The sequence below is a fragment of the Myotis brandtii genome, unplaced genomic scaffold (genome assembly GCF_000412655.1).
Source record: "Myotis brandtii unplaced genomic scaffold, ASM41265v1 scaffold260, whole genome shotgun sequence".
In the NCBI taxonomy this organism is placed as follows: Eukaryota; Metazoa; Chordata; class Mammalia; order Chiroptera; family Vespertilionidae; genus Myotis; species Myotis brandtii.
Window position 1 is genome coordinate 1,255,841 of NW_005359881.1, and position 15,200 is coordinate 1,271,040.

Genomic DNA, 15,200 nt, shown 5'->3' on the forward strand with positions numbered 1-15,200 from the left:
CCTCATTCCTTTTCTCTAAAATTGGTAGGATTTACCCCTCTTTCATTTCTGATTTTAGTAATTTGAACCTTCTCTCTTTTTTTCTCAGCCAATGTAGCTTAATGCTTGGTCAATTTTATTGATCTTTTCAAAGAGCCAACTTTTGGTTTTGCTGATTTTCTCTATTGTTTTTCTATTCTCTATTTTATTTATCATGGCTCTAATTTTTACTATTCTTTTTCTTCTGCTAGCTTTTCATTTAGTTTGTTCTTTTTTTTTGGTTTAGTTAGTTTCTTATGTTGTAAGGTGAGATTGTTGATTTGAGATCTTTTTTGATGTAAATGTTTCAGTTATAAATTTCCCTCTGAGCACTGCTTTAGCTGCATTCCATCGGTTTCAGATTGTTGTGTTTTTGTTTTCATTTGTCTCTATTTTCTAATTTCACCTGTGATTTCTTTTTTCATCCATTGGTTGTTTGGGGGTATATTTTGAATTTTCACATATTTTTGAATTTTCCAGTTTTCCTTCTGGTATTGATTTTTACATTTTATTCGTGTATCATTTTTTTTTTCTGATTTCCTCTGGTCCTTTCTGTTTTCCTTTAGCTTTTTTGAGCATACTAAAAGGCAAATTTTAAAAATGCTTTTGTTTATTAAGTCAGATGTCTGTGTTTCCTAAGGGATGAATCCTGGAGATACATTTTGTTTTTTTCAATGGACCACGTTTTTCTGTTTCTTTGTACGTTTTATTTTATTTTTAGTTGAAGACTGGACATTTGGAAAATAGTCACCTCTCCCAGTGTTTTCAGAGTGGCTCTGTGCTGAGGCTCTCTCTACTTACAAGCTGGACATATTTGTGTCTGGGAATCAACCTAAGGAGGATGCTCCAAATGTTCATGAATATTTTCTGAACACGTGCCTTGCCTGGACCTGAACTGGCTTTTCCAGTTCCCCTGTGTATACGGGTCGGCAGGCCTACCCTTTCTTCCTGGGTCCTCTCTACTGCTTCACTCAATCTTCTCTCTGCTCGGTCACCTGTTCATGCCCCAGGCAAATGGCAGCTGGTTGGCATTCTCTTGGCAGGCATAAGTGGGTGCTAATGAATGGAAGAATATGCTGTCCTTACACCCGATAAGGACCTAATTGACCCCACCTCCTCTCTCTCCACCGTATTTCTTTTTAAGTGCAACAATCTGCACAGGCAAGACAGAGACCCCAGTTTAGACCCTCGTTTAGAAGGTACACTTGACCAAGACCTCACAGAATGCTTAGATGCTATCGCAAGGTGCAAAGGTCGCACGTGGTGTCGTGATTGAAAACATGTATTTAAACAATGCTTTGAGGCATTTGACACGGGTACTACACAAGCAGATTAGATCAAAGGGCTGAGATGTCCATCTGTCTGCCTGTCCACGTGTCCTTCCATCCATCCACCCTTCCAGTCGGCATTTATTTAATGCCTACTCTTTGCCTGGTCCCATGATGGACCGTTGTCCTCACAATGCTAGAAGGTGAGCCCTACTTTATGGACGAGCAAATGGGCTCAAGGGAATAAAATAATGTGCTCAAGGTTCTAGAACTCAGAGATGAAAAGCAAACTCTTACCTTCAAGACCACACAGTTAACGGCTCTGCCCTGAAGAAGTCCACTGTCTAGTACAGTGATTCTTGCGAGTACCCAAGCCTTCTCCTTGTGCGCGGTGGCAATTACCCAAGGCCTTTGCCTTGGGCATGGTGGTCTACTTCCTGGGCATCCTCCTTGTGTTTGCTCTCTCTGATTTCCCCACATTTCAAGATAGTCCTCAGGCCCCCAGCATTTCCTTGCCTCGAGGAATTTTGCAGGAGAGTCACAAACCCAAACTGCTGGAAGTTTGTGGTTCCTCCTGTATTTTGTAAACAGGCTGTGTGTGTGCAGGAGGAGGGAGTCGGAGAGAGAAAGATTCTAAGGGTCAAAAGAGGACAAGAGAAAGTTGACTCCTGGCCTGGGGAGTGGTCTCAGGTTAGTGAGTTGCCTGAAAGATGTGGGATCCACTCCTACTTCATGGCAGTCCTGGGAGATGGGCAGACCGCAGGGGTGGCCTCGCGGGGCTCCCTGGCGGTTGGTTTTAGTGCGACTCTCTGGGACAGGGCACCATCCTGGGTGGCAGCCTGGGAGGGAACATCTCAGAGGTGGCCAACCCAGCGGAATGCTGTCAGAAGGTAGTTGATTATAAACAATGCATGTGAAGTTCATACCAGAGTTTTCTTTGCAAAACGCTCAGAATGAAGGATTTTCCCACTTCTCCTTTGCTTCCTAAATCAAAACCACATTTCTCAGGGTGGTTTCCAGGTCTTCCCTGCTTCTGAGACAGTCTTCATTTCCAGTGGAGCCGCTGTCCTCAGCACTTCCGACCCCCTGCTCCAGCCACTGGGGATTGTTGGCAGATCCCCCTGCATGCTCTCCTGCCTCCACGCCTTCGCACATGCTGTTCCCTCGGCCTGCAAGCTCTTCTATATTCTCTGGGAGGCTCATCTTTCAAGGTCAGAGAGGAGTCTTCCCAGATCCTCCTCCCCTAACACACACACACACACACACACACACACACACACTTCCATGTGTGCTTGGTGGCATTTGATCAAAGGTAGGGACCCGTCTCCCCAGTTGGTGGTGAGCATCCTGAGAGAGGTCTGGTGCTGGGTCTGATTCATCTCTGATACCCCAGGACCTAGCACAGTGCCCGGCACAGAAGGTAACAGGCAAAGGTGTGTGGAATGAATGTCAGAGCATGAGCGAAGCCCTGGAGGATTCGAGGAGCCCCAGGGAGGTGGAGAGGACAGCCATGCCTCACTCCCAGTGCCGGCTGCCCACGGCCAGCTCTGATCCAAGCTCTCCTGCGACCACACAGAGGAAGAATCCCATATCAGATCGCGCCACCTGGCTGGAGTCACGCCGGCAGGAAATGTATGTGACCACCTTGGGTTTGATAACTATTTATGTGTTCCTTGTATTCGTTTATGTCATGCCCTTTACTGATTTTTGTGGTTCTCCTAAACTTGAGACTTTTATAAGCAAAGAAACGGGCACTAACAAAGCCACCACTAGGTGTTGGGTTCAGGTTATTTCATAGCGCAGTGGGTTGGTACCATTGCCCGGGCTCAGAGAGGTTAAGTAACTTTCTCATGTTCTCACATGAGAACGAGGTCGGATGCAAACTCGGCGCTGTGGGTTGGTACCATTGCCCCCATTTTACAGATGTGTAGCCCGGGCTCAGAGAGGTTAAGTAACTTACTCATGTTCTCACATGAGAACGAGGTCGGATGCAAACTCTGGGCTGCCTTATCCATCAGGCGCCCGTGTCAGCGTCCCAGCAGGAACAGGGCCCTCCATTGAGATAATAGGTGGGTGTTTATTTACAAAGACATTAATCACAGAGCTGTGGCTGGGTATAGGCTGGGAGCACACAGCGGTGGGCAGGGGAGAGAGGTGCAGACACCCGAAAGGAGGGGTTGTTGTGAGGCCCAGGCCTCCCTCTCTGGGACTCAGCCAGCCCCAGGCAACCTCCTGCAGTCCCTCTCCGACAGGGGCTCCTGTCAGCCAGGCCTGGGGTCCACGGGAGTCCGCCTCCGGGGCAGAGGGCAGGTGGAGCAGGAGGAAGTGGGCCTGGAAGGGCAAACAAGACATATGCCCAACAGAAGCATCTCACACAGGTGGGCAAGGACAATGGGCCATGTGCCAACCAGGCCCCTGGCACCCAGGGGACATTCTTTAAAAAAATTAAATTTATTGGGGTGACATTGGTTAGAGCATCTCACACAGGTGGGCAAGGACAATGGGTCATGTGCCAACCAGGCCCCTGGCACTCAGGGGACATTCTTTAAAAAATTAAATTTATTGGGGTGACATTGGTTAATAAGATTATATAGGTTTCAGGTGTACAATTCTATAATCCATCATCTGTGTATTGGTGGTGTGTTCACCACTCCAAGTCAAATCTCCTTCTGTCCCCCTATGGCTGACCCCCTTTTTCCTCTTCATCCTCTCCCACCCCCCTTTCCCTCTGGTAACCACCACACTGTTGTCTGTGCTTCGGAGCTTTTGTTTGTCTTGTTTGTTCATGTTTTGCTCTCTGTTTTCTATCCCACATAGAAGTGGAATCATGTGGTTCTTGGCTCTTTCCATCTGACTACTTCGTTTAGCTGGATACTCTCAAGATCCATCCGCGTCGTCGCAGATGGCAGTCTTTTGTCTCTTCTATGGCTGAGTAGGTCCCATTGCATGCGTGTGCCACACCTTCTTTATCCAGACCCCCATCGAGGGACACTTGCGTTTTCCCATGTCTTGGCTATAGTGAATAATGCAGCAGTGAACACTCTTACAAATCCCTATGACCTTGGGCCTTTAACTGGAGGTCACACTCCCACCCTGCAGGGCGTCCCCGCATCGAGGAACACTTGCGTTTTCTCAAGGCCTTGGCTATAGTGAATAATGCAGCAGTGAACATTCTTACAAATCCCTATGTCCTTGGTCCTTTAACTGGAGGTCACACTCCCACCCTGCAGGGCGTCCCCTCTGCCCACACCTCCACAGCTCCTCCTAGTGGCGGAGTCGGTCCCAAACTGAAAGATGGAGACCGAGGGCCCTTGTTTAAAACAGTCACCAGGGAGGGTATCCGAAGGCCCTTGTGGGTTGCAGCTTCCCGCAGCATCCCATTTCCCTTGGAGTGAGAAGCACAGTGGGCAGCCGGCCAAGCTTGGCCTTCTTGGCTCCTGCTGTCCCCCCACCCCTCCCATTGAGAAGAGAAAGACAGCTCTGTCTTTCCATCAATTTCTCTCCCACTTGCTTCCCTCACCTTTTCTCCTTCTTAATCTACCCGAGGCTCCTAAAAGGATTAATTAGAAAGATGTGAGCAGGGGTTGGAACGTTAGAAAACAATCGTCACTTTCCTATCTGACCTCTCTCACCAGCTGCAGAATTAACAAATTGAATGTCCTCAGCAGACAGGAGTGGCACATGATACGAGTTCATTACCAGCCCGGCCAGGGCCTCCGCGAGAAGCCCGTTTAAACAACTCTTGCTGATTAAATTCCTCCCAGGCACTCCCGCCAGACACTGTTAGAAAATACTCACATCCAATAGCTTTTTAATTTTTTTTTAAACATGTGCCAATTCTTGGCCTGCTATCTGCAGGTGCTGGCAAGCCTCACGCTGGCCTCACTGTCTACGCTCTTATCCACTCGGCGCCTGCCTGGGGGCTCACGTCGGCAGGAATAGGGCCCTGGGCTCTGGTCTGGGCTGTCAAAAGCTCTCCAGCCACCCTCCAGGCTGGCCTTCCCCGCCCCCAGCCCCGGCCCGCACGTCTCACCTTCTGAAGCTCACAGCTCTCTCCAGTGTTTCAAGGTGACAACACGGCCCGGGTGACCTACTAGAAGTGGGACCCAGAGGGCGCGGCGCGCATTCGTGCCTGGGCTGGTGCCAGCTGCGTCCCAGCCAGGGTGTGCTTCAGCCCTGAGCCGGGCAGGGGCATGTGATGGCCTCGTCGGGACGGGGCAAGGGGAGGGCAGTGAGACCCTGCGTGTGCAAGGGCTTGGTGTTTGCTCAGCGGCCCCTTTAAAGGAAGTCTCAGAGCCCCCCTGTTCATACCCCCACTCCCGCTGTCCCCATTACGCACACTGTTGCTTGTTTGATCCTTAATGAAAGCTGATGAGTTCTTAGGCTGATAGAAGCCAAGGAATATCTAAAAGTGAGGGTGTGAGGTGGGTGGGAAGAGATCAGTCAAAGATCTCTTATGCACATATGCATAACCCACGGACACAGACAATAGGGGGCTCTACTTTCCATTTGAACACTTTCTTGGTTCATTGACTTCTTAGTTGTAGGGGAAAATCACAAAATTCAAGCTTTTCCTCTGGTATTTTGCAGTTCTATCCGTCGGCCGGTGATTCCTGTGATAGAGGGGTATAGGATGTTCTACAACTTTCATCTTGCACCTGGATCACTATCCTGATCAAGATCAAACATCTGCACTCGATTTATAGTGGACTGCCTAGTCACTATCTTGATTCCCAGAACTAGAATATTAAGGACTGTTTGGTAATCTAGCAATTTATCAATAAACATGTATTGACATCAGCGGGGCCAGCACTGGGCCAGGGACTCATGCTGCAGATCTCATCTATGTAGCACTTTCAACACACCTGGTCTCATTCCATCCTCACGACTGCCCCCACCTTCCTACGTGCTGTGCTCCCACCAGGGAACAGCACGGACCACTCGGAGCTGCCGTGTTCGGAAACTCATTCGCAGGGGCTTCTCCCTGGCGGTGGAAGATGTTGCTCTGCCCAGAGAGAGTGTGACCGTGCCGCTCTGCCCCATGCAGAGAACACCCTGAAGGATAGCCCCTTCGCCATAAACCTCGGGTTGGCCCAAGACCCAGCCTTCAGCTTTACAAGAACCACCTTGTGGGATTTCTCATCTTTCCACCGTCGCCTTGGCCAGCAGTGCCCTGAGACCAGCCTTCCAGGCCTGTTTTAGCACTTCTGCCTCCAGCTTCTGCGGCAGCAATAATGGCTGGAGCGTGAGAAGCTAATAGTGCTTCGCCCGCACACCTAGGCTTCTTGGGAATGGCCCGTGTTAGTGCTGTTTCAGTTGCACATGAAGACGAGGTGACAGCGCGTCTCCCAGTTTCCCTTTTCTGCACGGAGGCCCTCAAGTCCACACTTTGCTCTCACAAGAACGCCAAGAGATGAGGGAAATGAGGAAAAGAATCAGGAGATGCGGGCTTTCTCATTTATCCTTTGAAAACATCTTTTAACGTCAACTTTATTGTGTGAGACACCTTTGTGAGTTCCTTTAAGAAACTCCCAGTCTAGACAAATAAACAGATAAATTATAATGCCATGTCCTGCCATCAATAGTTGCCTACATGCTTGACAAATGGCCATTCTACCTTCTTTCTGGCTAATAGAACTTCAATTTCATCCCCATTTAGCCGGCTCTTCCATGGTGGACCAGTTAGGATGCGTCTGAATGAGTCACTGGGAGTCTGATGCCCTTTTCAAGGGACCAGCCCTAGGGGCGGATATGTGACTCCGTTTTGGCCAGTAAGACTTTCGGGGAAGTCTCTGAACCTCTACAAAGGGTCATTTCTCCCTGATGGAAGGTATTGCCAGGTTAAAAACCTTTGTTTCCACGTACGTTCTTCTTTCTTGGGATGTTGTTGTGTAATTATATGAGGCTTCAAATTGGAGGAGCCATGTCATGACTCAGAGGAGAGCTATAGTCAATAACTGTGGGTGGCAAAGTAGAGATATTGGTGCTTGGGTCCTCGGTGGTGTCATGGAGCCACCAAGGCAAACCTGGGATCATCTGTCACCTGACTTCCTTTAAGGAAATAAACCTCCTGCAGTTTAAGCCACAGTTAGTTGAATTTATTTTTGTTCCTAGCAGCCCAAAGCATTCCTAGATGTTAAAATGAGGAAAGGGCTGTAACAAGAGATATGCTACTAAACTCCTGGGGAGGAAGGCTGCACAGAGGGAGCGACATGGAGCTGGGTCTTGAAGGACGAGCGGAGTTCATCAGGTGGAGGAAATGGGGGAAAGCCTTCCTGGCAGAGGCATGGGCTGGAACAATGGACCCAAGGTGCAGAAAGGTGTGCTGTACTTGGACATGTTGAGAAGTTCAGTGGGGTTGGTATAGGCTTTGAGGGGGAAGTGATGAGAAAGTCAAGGCTAATGAGTGTAAAAGCTTGCTTCACTCTCAGGTGACAGTCCTGAGGGGAATGGTCCGGATGGTCAGGGGAGTCAGGCTCTGGGTGGTCCTTCAGGGACCAGGGTCCTTGCCTCTGTGGGCCTATCATCCCCCAGGTGTTGGTCTTGTGTGCAGGATCCAGGGACTGTCCATATTCCAGCTTCAGGAAGAGGATGAGGACCTGGGGAAATGCGTGCTGGACGTTCGAATGCCACACCTGGAAGTGGCCCCAGCACACTTCATTTCTGCTGTCAGTTAGCAAGAATTTAGTCATGGGCCACAGCAAGCTGCAGGGAAGGCTGGGAAATGTAGTCACTAGCAGTGCAGGCCACTATCCAGCGAATCTCTGTTGCTAGGGAGATACAGGCCTATTGCGAAGGGTCTAATGTGCTAAGATAAGGAGTTGGGAATTTCTGTAGGCAAAGAGAAGCACCGAAGAGTGAGGAGTGACATGACTGAGGTAGATTTTAGTTTGATGTAAGGATGAAGCCTTCCATAATTAGAATTGACACAAAGTTAAATGGCCTAATTAGTGGTGAAGTCAGTGTCTCTTCCTCAGAGATATTCAAGCAAATGCTGGACAGCCGCTCTCCGAGGCCTCGTAAAGACAAGATAGTGGGCTGGACTGATGGGCCCCTAAAGGCCCCCTGCCATGTCTAAGACCCCTGGACTCCACTCTCCCTAAATCTCTGTCTCGTAACAGTGGTGGACAGATTGGGCAGCCTGGCCTGGAGGCAAGGGACAGTTAAGAAGATGAGTCAAACAGAGGTGGTGCCAATGGGACAGAGAGGAAGGAATGGTTGTGAGGGACATGGTGGAGGAAGAATGACGAGGACCGAGGGTCTAATGGGCTTGGGGAGGGTTCGGAAGCCAGAGGGTTAATGACCCCTAAGTTTCCCAGGCTGCATCTCTGTCAAGCTGTCGCCCGGCCACAAGCAGAGACAGAAAGGGGGAGAGCCAGGTAGGAGGGGAGGATGTGTTGGGGGTCCCTGTAGGATGTTCATCTGCTGAAAACACAGAATTAGTGAAGAGATTGACACTGGATGATTAGATTTGGGAACTGTCCGAAAATATGATTTAAAAAATAGGAATTGTCAAGATCATCAAGAAAGAAACTAAAAAGCAGAGGTAGTTAACCTGGAGTTTACAGATGGGGTCCATGAGTGTGTGTGTGTGTATGTGCGTGTGTGTGTGTGTGTGCGCGCGCACATGTGTGTTTACTAGATTGTCAAAGAGACCCGTGACTTACAAAAATGTTAAGAATCACAGGGGAAGATATGTTCTGTCGGAAAGAAGAGAAGAATTTATAGAAAACGTCATTCCCAGGTGCCAAAGGGAAAACTGGTTCCAGAAAGCAGGTGCTTGGTAGTTGCCAATGCCACGCAGATGCCCGTGGAAGGTAAGAACTGAGAAGGGCCTTCGGTTGGACAACCGGTGACCGGGAAGAAAGCCGTCTCAGGCTGCGGGAGAGGGTGCGATTCAGATCTCGGGTTGCTGAGGAATGAGTGGGCAGCGAGGCTTGAGAGGGCAACAGTGTGGCACCCCTCCCAAGAAACTCATTCCTGAGAGGGAGAGATGGGCCAGATGCTGAGGGGCAGCCGACTCTGTCTAACCCGGGGAAGACAGTGGAGGAGAAGAAACCATGGGCAACAGGGAGCAAGAGCGGGCATTTCTGGAGGGTCTTAGAGGGAGTGGGCAAGGCCCAGGCTGAAGGTCCAGGGTGTGTGAGTGGGAGGTGGGTGGAGGGCTCAGTCTAGGCAAGGAGGAGGAAGGAGCGAGAATACACAGGCACATTGCAGGACAGAGGAGGGCAGCGAAGGAAGCTCCGGAAAAACGGCCTTGACAACACCTGCTAAGAATGAGGGGTCATGCCCTGGCTGGTTGCTCAGTGGTTCAAGCACTGGCCCTCGCACTGAGGGGTCACAGGTTGATTCCCTGTCAAGGGCACATACCTGAGTTACAGGTTCCATCCCCAGACAGGGCAAGTGCAGGAGGCAACCAATTGATGTGTCTCTCTCATATCAATGTTTTTCTCTCTCACCCCCCCTCCCTCCCTTCCACTCTCTCTAGAAAGCAATGGAAAAATATCTTCCGGTGAGGATTGAAAAAAGAAAAGAAAAGAAAAAAAGAATAAGGGGTCAGAGGTGGACCTGGGGGCTGAGCAGATGCATTTGGAATCCCTGGTGTGAAGGGTTAAATGGGAAAAAATATCTTCCAGTGAGGATTAAAAAAGAAAAGAAAAAAAGAATGAGGGGTCAGAGGTGGACCTGGGGGCTGAGCGGATGCATTTGGAATCCCTGGTGTGAAGGGTTAAATGGGCCGAAAGCATCAAAGCCCACAGAGCTGCAGGAGGGGCCATGGCCATGACCCCTTCTGCCCCAACTCAGGCCACATGCTGATTGCCAGTGCCATCGGCCCATGTCCCCTTCCTGTCACCTTGCTGCTAAGGTGTCCCTCTGGCTCAAACCTTCCTGTGGCCCCCACACCAGTTCTGGGCCTCTGCCCATGATGTGATTAAAGGAGACCTGTGCCTTTAAGGAGTGCCCCCTCCCTCAGCCCTTCCCCCTCCAATTACAGCACTAATTTCAGTAATGGAGCATTAATAGAGTAATGGGCGAGGGAGGCAGGCCTGAAGGAACTGTGGAGCTCAGCACAAATTGAGTAAATAAACCATATATTAGATTTCTAAACAATACTTTTAGTCTAGTCTCCAGGGAGAGAGTCGTCAAGACTTACTTAAGTCATCCCGCAAAGTGTATGTAAAAGACGCCTCCTCTGGGGCCTGCTGGTTGTAGGAGCCGGAAATCGCCCCTCTTCCAGGGACAGAGAGAGGAGACACTGCTGGCCCCACACCTTCCCCTTTCTCCTTATCTCCCAATTTCTCTTACTTTGACAGATGTATCAGAGGTGAGAACCCCCAAGGTGACTCCTCCTGGGGACCCTGATAGGCGTGGAGGGCATGGGACATCTCTAGGGAAAAGTAGCCAAGGCAGGTGGTGCGAATGGGAAGTGGGGGAGGGGCAGGGGCCAGAGAGGAGAGGGCCTTGGGGGAAAGAGGGGACGTTATTAGCAGATCACCTTAAGCTGGGAGAATGACCTTGTTGCTATCACTACTCGGCAATGTTTTAATAGGGGCCCCTTTTAGGAGACTAAGGAATAATAATGCATTCCCATAAGGAGCTGCATCTGTGTAGCCTTCATGGATAATGGAAAGAACAACCTGAGTGTCCGAAGACCAAGGAGATGGTCTCAGCTCTATTAACTACTAGCTGTTGGACCTGGACAAACAACCCCTCTCTGCCTCAGTTTCCTTGTCTGTGAAATGGGAAGAGCAGGGAATTAAGAGGGCAAAGGGAGGTTGTGATAGCGGGGTGGAGGGCGTAAAATGAGGCTGCATTCCTGCTTCTGCTGCCTGTAGCCCAGCTGCAGCCTCTGAGTGCAGGAGAGGTGCATCCTGGGCGGCGAGGGCGGGGCAGTGGTAGGAAATCCTTGGAAGGTGAGTTGAAGGTCATGAGATGTTACCGTATCGATCACCAGCTCCAAGGCCATGATGGTGACACTGTGAAGCTGGTCAACGGGATGATGGGGCTTCAGTATTGGTGCTAAAGTCTGCCCTGACTTTGTGGGCTCCCATGGCCCAGGCAAGTCCGGAACGTGGGCGGAGAGCCGAGGCGGAGAACCTGGGAAGAGCTCTGTCTCTACAAAGGGCCCGCTGGTCAGAAGGGCTGGTTCTCAGAGGGACTTTCGGGGGCTGTGAAGACACCCCGGGGAGGCATGGCCAGCCAATGGCTGTTCTACTCAGGCTGCCAGAGTCCTGGATGGCCCCCTGCTCGTGGTCAACTCTGAGGGTAAGTTCCTCATGAAGCTCTTGTCTGCGGGGAGCGGGGAGGGGGGGGGGGGGGAAGCAGGTTCCAGGACCGTCTCTGTCTCAGTGGGTGAGAGCTTGGGTTCTGCATTCAAACTTGGGTTCCCATCCTTGTCCCGTGCTCACTGGCTGTGTGACCTTGGGTGGATTTCCCGTGTCCTCTAAGCAGCAGTCTCCTAAGTGTCGGTGTGTGAGCGGCCCGTCTTAAAGGTCTGACAGTGACGTACAGGGCTGATATCTTACAAATTGCTGTCGTTTTTCGCCTGTCTTTGAGCTCTAAGTTCAGTATCATGTTTTTCTCCCCTCCCCCCCCAAACCTAGCACCGACATAAGTAAGGCAGGAGGGTGGGAAGGAGGGGAGGGAGGAAGATGGTTATCTATCTGATTTCCTGGCGAGGGTCTGGGTTTCTTCTAATCCCTCAAGGCCTTCGGTGACAGTAGAGCTGGGTCCGTAGGTGACGAGGCTCAGGGTTCTGACCTGGATTCTTTTTTTTTTTTTTTTAATATATTTTATTGATTTTTTACAGAGAAGAAGGGAGAGGGATAGAGAGTTAGAAACATCGATGAGAGAGATCGATCAGCTGCCTCCTGCACGCCCCCCACTGGGGATGTGCCCTCAACCAAGGTACATGCCCTTGACCGGAATCGAACCTGGGACCCCTGAGTCCGCAGGCTGACGCTCTATCCACTGAGCCAAACCGGTTCGGCATGGATTCTTGAGAGTAGTATCTGCTCCAGGGAACATGGAGAAACCAGGATTCCCCATCCCTCATCCCCCGTCCCCAATCCCCACTCTCCACCCTCTCCACCTGTGCCTCCTTCTGAGCTAGCCATTCAAACAGACGCCCATAAACAGTCAAGGGAATTGAACGTCACTCAGTTAGAGTAACAGACTGCTTCTGACCTGGGGTTCTGGGGCCCAGGTAGGGGTCACACAGACCCCAGAAGCACTGCACCCTGACAGCTGCTGGGTGGCGACTGCCTCCGGGCATCAGTGAGGGCAGAGGACCTGGCTTTGTCTGAGAGGCCACCCAAGTGAACTCAGCCTTGGGGACTTCAGGGTGCATTAGATGTGCAAGCAAGGCACACAGAGACAGAAAAAGGGCTGGAAAAACAGAGGGGGAAGTGAACACACAATGAGGGCAGAGAGGCTGGGGGCTAGACTTTTAGCTGGCATCCTGACCTTGTTTCTAGTCTTGCCATTACCAACCGTGACCTTAGACAGGTCACCTCGCCTTCCTGAGTCTCTTTTCTCACTGCAGTTATTCAGTTGGCTGTTTTGGATCGGACAATCAGGAAACATGCAGGAAGGTCAGCCTTGGAGCACAAATGAGAAATGAACTTGAATCAGAGGGTCTGCCTCTGGCCTGGCCTTGAGGATTCCTGCAAACTCCAGTTACTAGTGGGTGCACATCAAACCATCTCCCTCTTAGTGGCTGGTTTAGATGGGGCTCCCAGGAGGCTGGTGTCTCAAAGGATCTCAGGCATAAAAATAATTATACCCTCTGGAAGAAGATGCCTTGCTACATATATCACTTTCGAAAAAAATACCAAAATCTGTATGCTATTTCCATCCTATACAAACAATGCAACCTGAAAGTATTTGCTCTAATTAGATTCCTACTGAGCAGCAAGCCCTATGAAATAGAAAATGCATCCAATAACTCACAAACAATACATCTCACAGAGCAGGTTTGGAGTTTTACTCTCACCCAAATGTGCCCTCATCGAATCAGAACGCCTAGTCCAGTGGTCGGCAAACTCATTAGTCAACAGAGCCAAATATTAACAGTACAACAATTGAAATTTCTTTTGAGAGCCAGATTTTTAAAACTTAAACTATATAGGTAGGTACATTGTTATTAACTTAATTAGGGTACTCCTAAGGCTTAGGAAGAGCCACACTCAAGGGGCCAAAGAGCCGCATGTGGCTTGCGAGCTGCAGTTTGCCGACCACGGGTCTAGTCCATCCAGCCTGGACAATGGTATGCTCTACACGTCAGTGTGTATAACATTGGCTTTGACAGTTCTCATAAGTTATTTTAGAATGTTTGGGAGGAAGCATTCTTTTAGAGACAACCTCTATTTAAACTCTGAAAGGCGTCTCCTTTAGGAGAGAGGGAGAACACGTTTTTAGCCATGATTTTTTGGCTGTTGATCTGAAATTCACCCTCACCTGGGCACAGAGGTTTAGAACGTAGGTAGACATTCAATAACTTGACTTGGAAGGGATCTAAAGGACGAGGGCATTCTAGGTAATGCTGGCATTAATGGGACAAAAAAGGAGAAGAGCAACTTTTGGGTTCATGACCCATGGGGTGATTGGAGATGGCTGCCCGGTGCTTTGGAACAGTTAGAAATCGATGACCTAGACAGTGTCCGAGGCTCTCCCAACACTGAAATGTGTCCAGTTCTATGGGAATGACGCACCGAATGGCCAGGAGAGAGGTGTGTATTTCAGCAGAGTTGTGACACAGTGGGCACTCTATAGCAGGCGAAAAGGTGGGTAGGTGACATCATGGAAAACGGCTTCTCTGAGCAGGCCTCCGCAACCCCCGGTCTAGACCCCAGAGGCACTTGTGGTCCCCTGCCTATCTGCTATGGGGATCAGCGCCAACTCCTCCTCAATTGTGCTTTTTGGAGGTCTCTTCTCCTGGCTGATGGCTCCAGCTCCATCCTGCGGGCCCCACACCTGGTCCTGCTCAGCCCTTTGGAGAGGCCTCTTGTTTGGGAGGATGTCTGGTGTGTGGCTTCCATTTGACCTTGGGTTACTGAGTTAGCTGTCCATGTACCTAATACCCAATCTGCCTCTCAGGCCAGTCCCAGACCCTGCTTCCCACCCCAGACATCCCCAGCCCTCCACAGCAATCCAGCCTCTGCCATATGACTGTGGACAGGAAGGAAGGGAGGGAGGGAGAGAGAGAGAGGTTGGGTTTGACACCTAAAATCACCCTGTTACTTGTAGTGGCGAGTGCTGCTTTTTGCATTCCGTTCTTCAATGTCAACAAACATGGGAGCGTAGATAATTAGCCTCGCCTCGGTCTTACTGGGGCTGTGGAATGATTTGCACCTGGGCATCCTAGGCTACCTGGACATAGGCATCTTGATGTTCTGAGAGGCATTCCCTGTCTTGGCCAGGAGAAGGGCCTTCTGTACAAATGTGTCAGTGTTTCTCAGGTGACTCCCAGTCAACTGGGTCTCCTTTGATCATAATAGTCTGAGTGTCGTAACAGTCAAGGCACTCATCAGCTCTGTGTACCAGGCACTCAACGTGCATTTTTGATCCTCCCAGCGGCCCCATATGGTTGGTGTTATCATTAATTCTCCCTCTTTATAGATGAAGAATTCAAGGTAGAGAGATTGAGTATCTTACTCCAGATTACAGAGAATGGCGTGGCAGGGTGGGGTCAAGTTTGGGTGGAAATAATTATGGCACTGACTTGGCAAGATATGACCACCGGGAAAGCTGTGGTTAAGAGATTTCAAGTGGAAGACGCGTAGGTAAGACGCAGTGGTGGAGGGAAGAGAACCGTAATTCCAAAAGCTGGTTCATTGTCTCTGCTTCTTTCTAAATCCTCAATGGCAGGCTGTCCTGAGTAGGTGCTTTAGACCTCCAAAGGGGGAGGGGGGG

At 50.1% G+C, this 15,200-nt stretch overlaps 1 protein-coding gene and 1 long non-coding RNA gene across 2 annotated transcripts in view; both read left to right on the forward strand.

Moving 5' to 3' along the window:
- Positions 1 to 2,686: 2,686 nt before the first annotated feature.
- On the forward strand, positions 2,687 to 6,846 carry LOC106726393. The gene is made up of 2 exons (XR_001362464.1): positions 2,687 to 2,918; positions 5,877 to 6,846. It is a non-coding gene; the product is annotated as an uncharacterized LOC106726393 (long non-coding RNA).
- Positions 6,847 to 7,498: 652 nt separating this feature from the next.
- TBX20 (T-box 20) overlaps positions 7,499 to 15,200 on the forward strand; it is a 161,136-nt gene continuing 153,434 nt past the window's right edge. The window contains exons 1-2 of the mRNA XM_005868099.2: positions 7,499 to 7,536; positions 7,840 to 7,958. Coding sequence (XP_005868161.1) covers positions 7,499 to 7,536; positions 7,840 to 7,958 — 157 coding nt within the window. The remainder of the gene's footprint in view (positions 7,537 to 7,839; positions 7,959 to 15,200) is intronic.